General features: G+C 36.1%; 1 protein-coding gene across 4 annotated transcripts in view; it reads left to right on the plus strand.

Moving 5' to 3' along the window:
* ETV1 (ETS variant transcription factor 1) overlaps window positions 1-13823 on the plus strand; it is a 97710-nt gene extending 83887 nt beyond the window's left edge. For all 4 annotated transcript variants that reach the window (XM_053609556.1, XM_053609555.1, XM_053609557.1 and 1 more), the window contains 3 exons: window positions 986-1155; window positions 6396-6497; window positions 11902-13823. In XM_053609556.1, the coding sequence (XP_053465531.1) occupies window positions 986-1155; window positions 6396-6497; window positions 11902-12123 (494 nt within the window). In that variant the 3' untranslated portion in view covers window positions 12124-13823. The remainder of the gene's footprint in view (window positions 1-985; window positions 1156-6395; window positions 6498-11901) is intronic.
* The last annotated feature ends 484 nt before the right edge of the window (window positions 13824-14307 follow it).

Here is a 14307-nt window from a genome sequence, read left to right on the forward strand (position 1 = left end):
GGGTCCCTGTGGCCCACAGCCAAACACAATTAGCTCTGTATGGCTCAGTGGCTCAGTCTGGGGCCCTAGACAATGCCCAAAGTTCTCCTCACTCCTGCTCAAGCTCTCCCCAAGGCAGTTCAACTGAGTGCCAAGTCCAAAAACAACAAAACAGTTCACAGGTAAGGCCTTTCCCATTTGCAGTCTCACTGCTGCTGTACTTACAGCTGCGGGCGGGATTAGACCAATTGAACACACGTGATCACTTACCAGTTTTTCACTGTTTTTTGTCCTCCTCTTGGGATCCAGAAGTCTCTTGCTGACTCCCTGTATCATCAACAGGATGATTATAGGCAGATCCCACCAGCCAGAGATGCCTGGAGTCTTATCTCCCCAGACTCACGGTGCCCAGATGCAGGGAAGCTGTTACTCGGCCGCCATCTTGCTCTTCTCTCCTATAACTCAGACCTGAAGATATTATTACATTTGCTCTGAAATATTTGCATTAAAATTTTAGTAGTTTGTCATTTGCAGGTCAGTGAGGTGTTTGCAAATATAATTTGTACAAATAAATTGCCCAGAACCTAAAATTGATTACTCCCCTTCACTGTTGCTTAGAGCAGTGAGTAATAGCGTTAATAGTAACAACAAAGAAGTGTGACTGCATCCTGTGTTTTTTAAAGAAATCAATTTTTAAAAAGATAGTTATACAAAAGTTTTATAAACAAATGACATCTGTGGGTCATTTATGTTGACACATGATTTATTCTGCACCTGTGTGCATTTATATTGACCCAAATGTGTTACATATCACTGTGTGTTGTACAGATTCCTGCTCCATATTCAGCCATTAACTATTTTAAACTTCCTGTTTAATGGTAGCATTACATTTCATAGAAACTCATAAAGTGGTTGTGTTTTAACCCTGTTAATGCTGTTTTTATGAAATGTTATTTAAATAATATAATTTGCCTAATAAAAGACACTTTGCAACTTTTTTATTTAGGGGACATCAAACAGGAACCAGGAATGTACCGGGAAGGACCGACATACCAGCGGCGGGGATCGCTTCAGCTCTGGCAGTTTTTGGTAGCTCTTCTGGATGACCCTTCAAATTCTCATTTCATTGCCTGGACTGGTCGAGGCATGGAATTTAAATTGATTGAGCCTGAAGAGGTTAGTTTAGTAGATTTTAGGTAGAAAAATCAGCTTCATTATAATACAGAGAAACTAATATATTTGATTAGTATGCCAAAAATGTATTTTTTTAATTTTAGCTGAAAAATCAGCTTCATTATAATACAGAGAAACTAATATATTTGATTAGTATGCCAAAAATGTATTTTTTTAATTTTAGAACTTTAGGAAAACTTTCTGAATTAGAATGTATGCAGAGAGAAAGCATGTCTACATTTAAAATCACCAATGTATTGCATATTCCTTCCAGTTGAATATAATCCTACAGATTTGATTTTGAAGAGTATCAATCAGAGCCTCATTAACATAAGACTTAATTCAAGAATGCCTACTTGAGAAGTTTCCAAAGGGGCGTTCTAAGTTAGAGAAGTAGGGGGGAGTGTTCATGGTCTTTTGAGAAAAGGAGGAGTGTCTTCTAGCATTCAGCTAGTTCTGGAGATGGAGGAATTATTCTTTCAAATTAACAGTCATTATTTGGACAATCTAGATTTTGTCAAGAGGGTCTGAGAGAAACTTTTAGGGACCAAAGTCATGTGCAAGAAAGTAGTGTGTGTAGGAACAACATCTATAGGGGATGAAGGCAAGCAAGGGCCACACTGGAAAATTCTCAATCCTTAAGTGTCTCTTCTGAGACATAGGCCTGATGAAATCGTGACTTCCCTTTGATTATCAATGGCATGTGTTTCAAGTCAGCTGGACTGTGCACACCCATTGGAAAGTTGAGAAGAAGTTTAAAATGTTGCCCTAGTTTGTAAGACATCACCAAAATGAAAGGACTCAGATATCTAGAATACTGTAGGGATAAATGGAACACAACTTGAACCAATTGTTCAGCAATCATCTCCATCCCACTCCCCCGCATACAAATGGAGGATTTCCATGAAGAATATCTCAGTTCAGTTCCATTCTTCCCAGGACTAGTTAGAGTGAAGGGTAACAAGTTTACTATAGTACAACTCGTCAGTAGCATTTTGGACCTTTCTGACTCATCAGTAGCATTTTGGACCTCCGAGAAAGTTGACTATTACATGAAATTTTTTTCTCACAATTAAAATTGAATTGAGTTTACATCAGCCATGACAACTATGGGAGATTTTGAGCTAACATACCTGATAATGCTATAGGATCTAATCCTCAGTAATATGGGAATAAATATTCAGTAAGGCTGAGAAAATTTTGAACCCAAAGTGATGAGTTTCATATGCATTGGGCATCCACAACTTAGGCAACTGGGCCCATCCATCTTTTATTTTCTGTCTTTGTGAAACCATGTATTCAGTCATAATCAGGTGATATGGCCTAATTTGACATTCAGAAACTAGTGTTACATCGTGCATTAAAATTTAAGAGATTATCTGACTCTGGAATGCATAAAATTATAAAATAAGAGGAGCTGGTTAACTTAAATCGACTTCAGTTTACATCAATATTTGAGTAGCACTAGTGTTTTAGCTTTTCAGTATTTCCTTTGTCCTGCACCAGACATACACAATTAGGGCTAATATCGGAATTTGAAAATACCCATTATCTAGGATGGTGTTTGGGTGTTTTAATTTTATAATGTGTTTACAGCTTAATTTAACTGTCAAAGAAAATTAGTTTTTCTGTAGATGTACTTAATGATGTGAAAGAACCACAAAAAATGTGGAAGCACTAACAAACTAAGACTAGAAAAACTTAACCAGGTAATGTGAAAGCCTTTAACATGGTGGGAACGTGTGTTCTTCACCTCATGGAAGATGTTAATAGTCCCTGCAAGAGTTAGTTTGTGCTAGAATGAGGATGTTCAACAGGGATTTGTGTCAGTTAAACAGTTATCTTCTCTCCACCTGTAATTAAAATAAACTGAGCAGAAATAGCATTTTAATTTTTGCCATATATTTCTTAAGATAGGGAACATTACTGAATTATGTCGGTAATTCTTGAACCAGTCAGAAGATTAAAAATTCTATGCAAGCGATTAAGTTATTCATAGAGCCACTGTTGACTTTTATGATGATCAAGTTTGAATAAGTAGATTTGACCAGATGACCATTAAGCTCCATCAAATTCTGAATTCCTGTGATTTTTATGTGCAGGGAAGAAATACATCTGTTCTATACAACAAACTGACATTCAGACAACTGTTCTGTAACAGACTTATAAAATAAAAAAGGACTGGGTAATTCCGAGTCAGTAGACCATTTCCAAATAATAACTAACTCAGTGGGAATTGGGCAATAAGGACTGAATGTCTCCTAAGGCTTTTGTTCAGAATGAAACCTCTCCCATTTCTGATTACTGCATTGCTCACTGTTGCAGTTATTTCCACAAGGCAATGACTGTGGTGTCTTGTTTAAATTTCATCTTTGGAAAGGGTTCACGAAATTTGTTTAGCCTTTGTGGCCACGGTCATTCTCTTCCGTCTACTGCCTCGCAGCTCCTTGGCTGTCTGTGTCACACAACACATGAAAGATGTTTCTCAAGCCATCTTGTGGAAATTACTCCTGGGTTCCATTTCTGTATGGTTCACCTTGATGTCTAAAATGATATTTGAGTGAGATTCTAGACCTGCACTCATTATCTGCTTGGTGTATTTGGATAACTTTAGCAAACACATAATCTTTAAAATCTCTCTTTCTGAGATATTTGATATCAGAGATGTTGTTTTTTCCCTCATCATGAATCCTTGGGGAGTTGTTCCAGGAAATAATTGTGAGCCAAGTGAGGCATCTATAAATCTCAGTGCAAGTCTTTTAAGCTGGAAGACTTAGCAGTTAAGTCTGATAGTTAGGCTCCGAGCATGGTTTCCCAGTTTGCTGTTATCAGATGCAAGTATGGATTTTAAACAGAAGTTGAATAATGCTTGAACTATTAGAACATTCTAGTTATTCCATTTGACAATAATGGTGAATGCCATAATGCCATCCTCTTTTTACTCCCTCACTAACACCCTAAGGTTTCACTTGAGTCACTGGAAGCATTCTTATCGTCTCTCCCATTCCATATTGAAAATTATGCCTTGGCTTTGAGTAGTGCTGGGTACAGTGATGATTACTGGGTCATATGTGAAGGTTGAGTAGACTTCCTTAGTTGGTGGGTGACCTACCTGGTCTGGGAACTATTTATGTTACCTGTCAATTTGAAACTTACATTTTGTCTTTATCTCTAGGCATATTGCTATGTCCCATTTCCTTCAACGTATAAGGAATATGACACTAAAACAACTCTAAGAATACATTTCATTATTTTAAACTGTCTACCAATACCCATGATACTGAGAATTAATTGGCATCATAAGAGTCAAACTCTGTTTATGGCATTAAAAAATCATATTTCTCTCCCCTAGAGACCTCCACATTATTTTCTTAAAGTTTGTTGCAAATATTTTATTTTCTAGGTGCATCCTGGGGTGTTTCTAGAAAAGAATCATTTATAAATGAATAAGTTTTGAGAAATTGTTGTTGTTCAATTTAAGGAGATATTAATAATTTATTTTCATACCCCCTCAGGTTTGCATTCTTTTCAACTACCATGTCTATTAAAGATTCACTGATGTCCATTGTTACGTTTTTGAAAGACATTTTGTTTAGAAAATGCTTCTATTTCTTACTGCCACCCCACCCTTATTTCATTATTGTTCAGAACATTTACATTAAAATAAAGTTTATCTTTGGACAAATAAGATGTACCACCTGCCACTGTGTGCTTGGATTTATAATCTTGGATTGTGCTTGGATTGTGTGCTTGGATTTATAATCTTGTCCCAGTTATATCACATCCTTCTAGTCTTAAAAAAGCATACTAATGTATGTGACCAAAGTATATTTTTTATTTTCATTCAGAAAAGACAAATTAATAATAGAGAAAATAGTAAGGATTTGTGTTTTCAAAAGAAAAAATAAACAATCCTGGAGACAGGTTATTCCTAATAAAGTGAAGAGAAACAAAACGATCTGTTTGAGAAAGCATTCTTCTATTTTGGTAGATGTGCAATAGTGACGACTTGGAATTTCAGGGAAATGAAGGAACACACTAACCCTATTAGATAATACTCTCTTGGGGTTGTCTCTATTTGTATGGCAGCTGCAGTTTCTGCTCAGACTAATAAAAAGTGGAAATTAATGAGTAAGTGACTTTAGCTGGAGTAGCAAAACCAGGCTACACTATGCTGTATCATGCGCCAGCCTGCCTGGGGTGGTGATGAGGTGGGGATATCTAGTAGAACCTCCATAGTTAACCACCTTCAACTTCCTACATTGACCACCTCCTTAACTTGACCTAATTTTCGTAGACCAGACAGGCACCACATATGTGTCAGTACAGGAGGCCTAGTTCCTTATGTTGACCACCTTTGTACATTGACAGGACCAGTTTGTCACAGCACCCTGGGTGGTCAACTTGCAGAAGTTCTACTGTATATACTGCATACATCGAAGAAGGAGGTTTTCCAAAAAGTTTTATTGAAGAACTCTGCCATAATCAGATAACACTGCTCCTTCGAAGACACATAATAAGAATTTTTTACTAAACAACAAAGTAGACATTCTGCTTTAGCAATGTTTGTATGTGGACTCATAGGTAGTGACCTTTTCTACTTTGTTCTTATTTTTAGCAACCAATTACAGTTCTCTAAATGCATGTTTAATTCTCCAGTGAATATTGGCTACAGTTTTATTCTGATGCTGTTTCAGGCAATAAAAATTATTGATGGTTTAGTTTATTAATTTGTATACCATGTCCTCTGCCTCATATAGTGCCACTGTTCACCCATTTATATATTATTGAAACACGGTATCATTTTTCTTTGATTTGTCATAACCTCAACAAAACACCTTTACAAAGGGATCACACAACTGTTCTCAATGTATAGTTTTTGTTCTAAAAATGAAGAATTTAAAAACAGCTTATCACAGAACAGAAAACTTGCCTCATTTTGGTGAATGGCAGCCTGTTTATTCCTATTGTAAACACATTCCCTTATTTCCATTTAATTTTCTATCCAAAACAATAGTGACAAAGAATTCTATTGTGATGTTTCATAATGATCACTGCATGCCTGATTTAAAAAGCAAACCAGGACACGGGAAATTCAGATTACAATAGTGTTTGATACATTACTTATATCTTTGATTTGGGCATGTTTTGATGGGTTTGGAAGTAGTTAACTAATTAATTTTTATGAAATACACTGCCTAATTCATACTTAACACTACAATGTAATTCTCTTTTGGTGGCAGGTGGCCCGGCGTTGGGGCATTCAGAAAAACAGGCCAGCTATGAACTATGATAAACTCAGCCGTTCTCTCCGCTATTACTATGAGAAGGGAATTATGCAAAAGGTGAGCAGCTAATACAGCATTAAAATTCATTGAAATGTTGCACATTAATCTGTGCGTCATACTTTAAAAGCCACATATCATTGCCTTGCTGAAGCAAGGTTTTCACTCATTTTAACAAATGCTTAGCTCTTGCTTTTGGTATTATAGGACTTTCTATTTATAAATTCATGGACATTGTAGATAAATGTGTAATCTATGTGCAAAATAATTGGCTTTCTGGAAGTTTCTACTATACTTGCGTGGTTTAAAAAATGGTGGTTTCAGTATTAATATTGCATCTATATATCTCCAAAAGTTGTTATTTTGCTGCATTCTCCACAGTTACAGAATTTTGAAGTGCTTTTATTTATAGAGTCTAATAAAAATAAAGAAGCTTAGACTAGCTTAAATCTTACTTTTTTTTCTTGGTCTCATTCTCAAAACATTTAGACATTTCTTGTTCTCATTTGTACAAACATTTTTTTTCCTTGCCTGAAATCTTGCCTCGTTGTATCATCTGACAGTTTAACATCCTAAACCACTTATTAAAAAAGAATATTTATGTACTTTGGTTGGTAAAACGAAGTTCAATGTATTTTGTGTCAAATGAACTTCCTGTAATATTTGAAAGTGACTTTTTTTGGAAAAAGAAGAAATAAAACAAGTGAATTATACTTATAATAAAATATAAAATTTTACAGAAAAGAATGACTAGATGAATAAGTAAAGATAAAACATTTGGATCTTCGTGTTTATTGTACTCTTCAGTCTTACAAGTGTTTTCAAATCTAATTGCCTTGACTGCTAACCACGTTTATGATTTATCCACTGGAATATTATAGTTTTATTATATATCCTTTGTTTATTTGGGGATTTGTAAACATAGTCACATGCGATAGCCTGTGGCATATTTTTATGGCACCATAGATGTACCAAGAACAGATAGACTAATTGCTACATGGGACGTAACTGAACAGGGGAAAATGGCAGTGTTGAGTTTCCTAGAACAGAGGGAATCAGTGCTCTAGATGCTGTGACCTCAGACGTGTGAAACTTCAAAAATCCTTACAAGAGAAGGCTGAAGAGATTGCCAGTTGCTTGCAGTTTTCTGAATCTTGCTTTCAAAACAAGTCACTATTTCTACATGCTACATGCTCCTCCTGTCTTTTCCATCTCAGCCCGGGGGTCATTTTAAATTCTTCCATTTCTCTCACCCAACATAGCCATTTATAGCCAAATCCTCATTTTCTTTCTTTTTTTTTTTTTTTTTTTTGTTGTTGAGACAGGGTCCCACCCTATGCCCCTGAGCAGAGTGCAGTGGGCGTGGTAGCTCACCACAACCTCAGACTCGGGCTGCGGGCACCCTGCTGCTGGGATTACAGGCGCTGGCCGCGGCGCCCGGCTGGGTTTTTCCATTTTTTTCACCAGTCAGGGTCTCACTGTTGCTCAGGCGAGTCTCGAACTCCTGAGCTCAAGCGATTCTCCCTCCTCAGCCTCCCACAGTGCTGGGATTACAGGCGTGAGCCACCGCGCCCAGCCAAATCCTCATTTTCACTTAATGTAGGTGTACCTCAACAGGGCTGTCCCCGAAGGTGCTTGGCAGTTTCCCTGGGCAGTATTGCACAGTGGAAAAGACAGTGCTGTCATGACTAAGGTTTGAACGCTTACTTCCCATGGGATCACCTTCTTGAACTCAATGGAAATATTTGTATTTCGTCAAAGTTGCTATCATTATTATTATGAAATAAAACATAATGTACTTGAGATGTTAGGCATTGTACCTGACACAATAAACATCTCCAATCCATGGTAACTCTTCCTGCAACTCACATCTTGAAGGCAGTGTAAGCCAAGGCGAATTTGGCTGTGTATCCTGCCCTTAAGTCTTTTATGTAAGGCACCATTGGTAGAGAGCCAAAAATTATTATAAGATAATTAATTACACCTCAACTTTTAGACAGAGTGGCTGACAGGGTATCTCCAAGATGTCACACTGGGTGTTAAATAATCTCAAGCGGCCACCCCTTCCCCATTCCCACTTATCCTCTTATCCCATCTCCCATTTATGTACTCTCTTATTTTAATAAATCAATAAGGCAAAATGCTATCAAACAATGACATCGATACTGAACTATAGATAAAAGTGTTGATCGTTACATTTTCCCTATTAGACTATAACTGCCAAAGGGAACCGTATACAACTCATTTGTCAGTTCATGGAGGAAAATGAAATGCTATGGGTGACACATCTTTTACAGTATCACTGTATAATGTGTAAGAAAGGGCAGGTCATTTAATAGTCAAATGTGCAAGAATTAAGACCTGTCACTTGCACAGCAGTCAAGGCCCCTTACAAGTTTATTCTTCTTCACATTCTATTTGCTGCTCCCTGACACACCCATGATCCCCCTAGTGCACCACTCACATTCTTCCTTTTTTATATTTCTTTATTTTTATTTTTATATTATTTTATATATTTTATTTTTATTTTTATATTTCTTAATTTTATTATTTTAGAGAGGGGTCTCTCATTATATTGCCCAGGCTGTTCTATTTGCTGTTCCCTGACACACCCATGATCCCCCCAGTGCACCACTCACAATCTTCCTTTTTTAATATTTCTTTATTTTTATTATTTTAGAGAAGGGGGTCTCATTCTATTGCCTAGGATGGCCTGAGTTCCTGGGCTCCAACAATCCTCCTGCCTCAGCCTACAGAGAGACTACAGAGTACTCCACTGTACTGGGCTACCCACGTTCTTTCTAGAGTGCCCTGCCCATTAGAATGGCACTAGAAAAAGAATGTTTTACCATTCTGATGGTTAAATAAATTCTAGTATAGTCGTTCAAGAGGTAAATGATGCCCTCCTTTTAGGTATTAAAAAAACTACAATATAAAATGTTATATTTCAATATAAAGAGGAAAATAGTTATATAACCACATTTGTTCATTGACTCAGAACTATTCGTAGTCTTGTGTGGTATATACAAAAGAATTAAATTAAAAGGCTAGAGAATAAAATAAAAATAAGTGAGTCTAAACATTTTAAAAAATGAAAAACTGGAAAAAAAATGAAAAACTGGTAATAATTGTCAGTAGTTATGAAAGAAATAAGAAACAGTGAAGTAATGCCTATTATACTTACAGACAATGCACGTGCATATTTCCATTTCAAAATTGAGAAATGCCTACAAAAATATATACCAATATTTTAACAGTTATATTCTGAATGGTATAATTATAGGCTATTATTTCTTTTTGCTTAATATGTAATTTCTAACTTAAGATCCAATTTCCTTGTATATAACTTCTGAAATTGTAAAAGTCAAAACAAAATTTATTCAGCCACTGAAAGCAAGCTCAAAAGCTACATCCTTGTTTACTTTGTATTCATCTCCCCTGCAAAATTCCTGTTTGTTCTATCTCAGTGTTACTATTTAGACAAACTTAATATATAGCATTTTTCACATTATGATTGTATATCTGACAATGGAAGACATCATTTCCATGGTTGGTTATCAGTCTTGGTTCTAAGCTCTGCAGCATTTAACATAGTGCAATACGTATAATATTCACCTTAAAAGTGTTTATTCAAAAGGAAAATGGAAGAAGTGAATAAAGGCAGAGTCCTTAAGAGATTTCATAATCTCAACGCCTGTTATACAGTTTAATTCATTTATCACATCATTTTTAATTATAGCCAATAGCAACAGGTTGGACAAAAGAGCTTCTGTACCTAAACAAACCTTCAGCAGCCCCAAACAAAATAAAGCAGGTTATGCCACTAATTTTTGTTTGCTCTCTCAAAATATCTCCAACAGAGAAGAAATAAAAGGAAAGCTAGGATTTATTTCCTCAGCTTTGTTTCTGATATTGCCTCTTTTTATTTTTATGGCAATTTCACTGTTTCACCTTTAACAACTGAATTTCCATCATGTAAAGAACTAAAGTAGATAAACTTACGCCAGACTTCTTTCTCTGTTCCCTGTATACTGTGCCAGAGACTCACCGTATCAGCCTTACAATAGGCTCACGGAGGAGCCATTTATTTCTCCATTTCACTAAAGAAAGAAAAAAAAAATGTGTTGGGGGGGGAAGAGATTAGGGATAGTTTAAGAAAATATATCCAAACTCATAAAAACTACTTGATATTTTCAAACTTGGGAATATTCAGATTATTTGAATTCTCTAAAGTGATTTCTCCTCCTTAAGCTCAGGGAAAAAAAAAAAAAAGTTATAAATTTGAGTCCAAAGCAATGCTCTTTGGTCATCATTCCTTTTCCCCTAACTTACATCAATGGGTGCCAAAAAAGGGGGATACACTTAAGAAAGTAAAAAACTGTGTTAAAATTATAATATTCAGTATATACTGATAACAAAAGACGAATTCAAGTCACGCTGAGCTGAGCACCTCCTGTAATAGCAGAAGTCAACGGTGACTTGAGTATCACAAATTTCCCTTTCTTTAAATGTGTATGCATTTTTTGGCACCCTTTATAAACCAGGGATTGTTCTCCCATGTCACAAATCAAGTAGCAGCACCTTTTTGATGTAAGCGATCGGGAAGTTCTGAGTAATTTTCTGCTTTGTAGAATTCCTGATTCCACACGCACAATTACTGTCAAAGCGAACACAAGAGACTACAGTATTTTTGTCCACCAGCCACCCCCTTGCCCCTGTTTTTTGAGCATCTCTGCCTTGTGTATTAACAGAAGGCATATTTGTCTCACTCAATCGTTTGTAATTTTCTAGAGAAACATCACTCTTCAGAATTTAAGTTTGGGGTATGTCATTCCCTCCAAATTACACGACTTCTCTTTTGTTCCAGGGAGTTGTCACATTTCTCTCATTTCCTCCCAATGCATTGTGTATTTTAAATTCCTTTCACTCTTTTTACACCTCTTACTTCTCTTTGACACTTTACACACATCCTTAACTCTCGTCTAATGTATCATGTCTTCATTTTTAAAAGTGGTGGACCCAGGATGCTTTCCTCTCCAACCATCTTTCATGTAAAGAAGGCTATGTGTCTTTTTGAGGTGAGAATACACAGTGCCAAAAAAAAAAACTTTACTCTGTGAATCACTGAATTACTAGTCTGATCTTGAAACAAAGCACATTTTTCTTTTAAGGTTTGTTATGTCTAGTAAAACAAGCAAACTTCAGAGCTTTCTAGCTACGCCTGGAATGAATGAATTATTACTCAAGGTCGATATTTTGCATTTCCCTTCATTGAACTCCAGTTTATTTTAAAATGTTCAGCTGTTCAGACTTTTCAAAAACAATATATGGATATGCTAATACTTGGTTGTTCTCTGTTGTTGTTTTTATCCATTAGATAACGATATACCAGAGAGCCCCAGTAAGCCATGTTTTTGTTTTTTCCCTTCCCTGTCTTTCCCCATCCTTTCCGTGATGTCATCAGGTGGCTGGAGAGAGATATGTCTACAAATTCGTGTGCGATCCAGAAGCCCTTTTCTCCATGGCCTTTCCCGATAATCAGCGCCCGCTGCTGAAGACAGACATGGAACGTCACATCAACGAGGAGGACACGGTGCCTCTGTCTCACTTTGATGAGAGCATGGCCTACATGCCCGAAGGGGGCTGCTGCAACCCCCACCCCTACAATGAAGGCTACGTGTATTAACGCCAGAGACAGTCCAGCAGGGCGTCCTTGGGCTTTTCCTTTTTTTGCAAGATACAGAGAATTGCCGAATTCTCTTCAATCTTTGTTTTATTTTTGTTGTTTGTATTTTATTTTTAAATAATAATACACAAAAGGGGCTTTTCCTGTTGCATTATTCTATGGTCTGCCATGGACTGCGCACTTTATTTGAGGGTGGTGGGAGTAATCTAAACGTTTATTCTGTGTAACAGGAAAGATAATGGGTGAGTGGGCAGATGGATTTAGGGATTACTTTTACTTAAGCTTGGGGTAGGGTCCTACAGGTTTTAAGTATGACAAAGCTAGATCATGTCTATTTGATTTCATACAACATAAGATAATGTTTATTTTCTTTGGGTATCTATGGTACAGTTAATTTTGAATTGTGTAAATATCCACTGCTTGGAGACTATTTGCCTTGGGCATTTTCCCCCATCGTTTCTGAGTCTCTGCAGGTGTACAAAGAAAACCCAATCTACTGTAAATGGCAGTTTAATTGTTAGAAATGACTGTTTTTGCACCTCTTGTAAAAAGGTATTTAGCGATTGCATTTCTGTTTTGTTTTGCTTTATATATGACTCACAGAGGATAACCATAAAATGGGTAATTCTCTCTGAAGTTGAACAATCACCATGACTGTAAATGAGGGGCACAATTTTGGACTCTGGCTCCAAACGGAGTCATAGGCCAGTAGCATTGTATGTATGGTGCCACCTTGCTGTTTAGATACAAATCATACCGTCTTTTAAATATTTTGAAGCCCATTTCGGTTAAATAATGACATGTCATGGTCCTTTGGAATATTCATTTAAATCTGGACTCACAATGAATCAAAAATCTGTCTCCTTTTCACTTCCTTCAGTACATAAATACATTATTTAATCAATAAGAATTAACTGTACTAAATCACATATTATGCTGTTCTAGTTACAGCAAGCACTCTTTAAGAAAAATATCCAATACACTAAATAGGTACTATAGTAATTTTTAGACATGGTACCCATTGATATGCATTTAAACCTTTTACTGCTGTGTTATGTTGATAACATATATAAATATTAGATAATGCTAATGCTTTTGCTGCTGTCTTTTCTGTAATATTCTCTTTCATGCTGAATTTACTATGACCATTTATAAGCAATGCAGTTAACTACAGATAGCATTTCAGGACAAAATAGATGAGTCAAACCATTTATTGCTTAAAAAATAGCTTATGCCATGCTATGCTCTAAGCAGCTTTTATGCACATTGACAAATGAAGAGTAAGCTTCAGCTTGCTAAGGACAACTGTGGAAACTTTTGTAACTTTTGGTGAAATGGAAAATTATTTACAAACTGTTGAAGAATTTGAGGAAGTTGCCATATGACATAGTGCTGGCACTGATGCTATCCATCATCTCATTTTGGACACTCCTGTAAATGTGATTGGATTGTTTGAAAGAAGATTTAAAGATTGAAAGTTGCAAAGTTTTTTGTTTTGTTTTGTGTTTTTTTTTTTTTTTGCATATGGAGAAAATACTGAAAGCAGGATATGTTGTTCTACACTTACCTAGAAAAAATAAAATAAGTAAATGCTATTATGATATCTCTAAATAGCATGTTAAAAGATTCCAGCCAGGAACATGAATTTTTTCCATCTGTCAATATCGTAAAGGAACAACCATTTTTTTTTTAAGAGTCTAGCAAAATGCTTTAGAAAAAAATCCTGAATATTAAGCCAAAATAAACCTATTAAAGTATTTCATGATGAGCACAGGAAGATTGCTAAACGATGATCACCCCAGTGACCCATTTTCCAAGACTACACAGGTCACAGCTTGTTTCTCTAAATTGGACAGTCATCGAAAAATCCATGTACCAAAATCAATACTTATTCACGTTTAATCCTACAATAAAAACGTACTCTAATTTCAGAATATGTATGTAAACTGTGATCTCAATGATTGTTCTATACATATACATCATGTATAATTTGGCCCTTTGTGGGCTAAAAAGTATGCCTTAAAAATCAGAACTTTCTCCCCCCACTATGCTCACATGGCCATTTGCAGCACTTAGAATAAAAACAGATGTTAAAATATTCAATGATAGTTTCATTAGTGGAGAATTGAAACAGATGATTGAGATAATTTGGTGACATTGAAGGGGAAATTTTAATTGAGTCTT

The sequence above is a fragment of the Nycticebus coucang genome, chromosome 11, assembly GCF_027406575.1.
Source record: "Nycticebus coucang isolate mNycCou1 chromosome 11, mNycCou1.pri, whole genome shotgun sequence".
Lineage (NCBI taxonomy): Eukaryota > Metazoa > Chordata > Mammalia > Primates > Lorisidae > Nycticebus > Nycticebus coucang.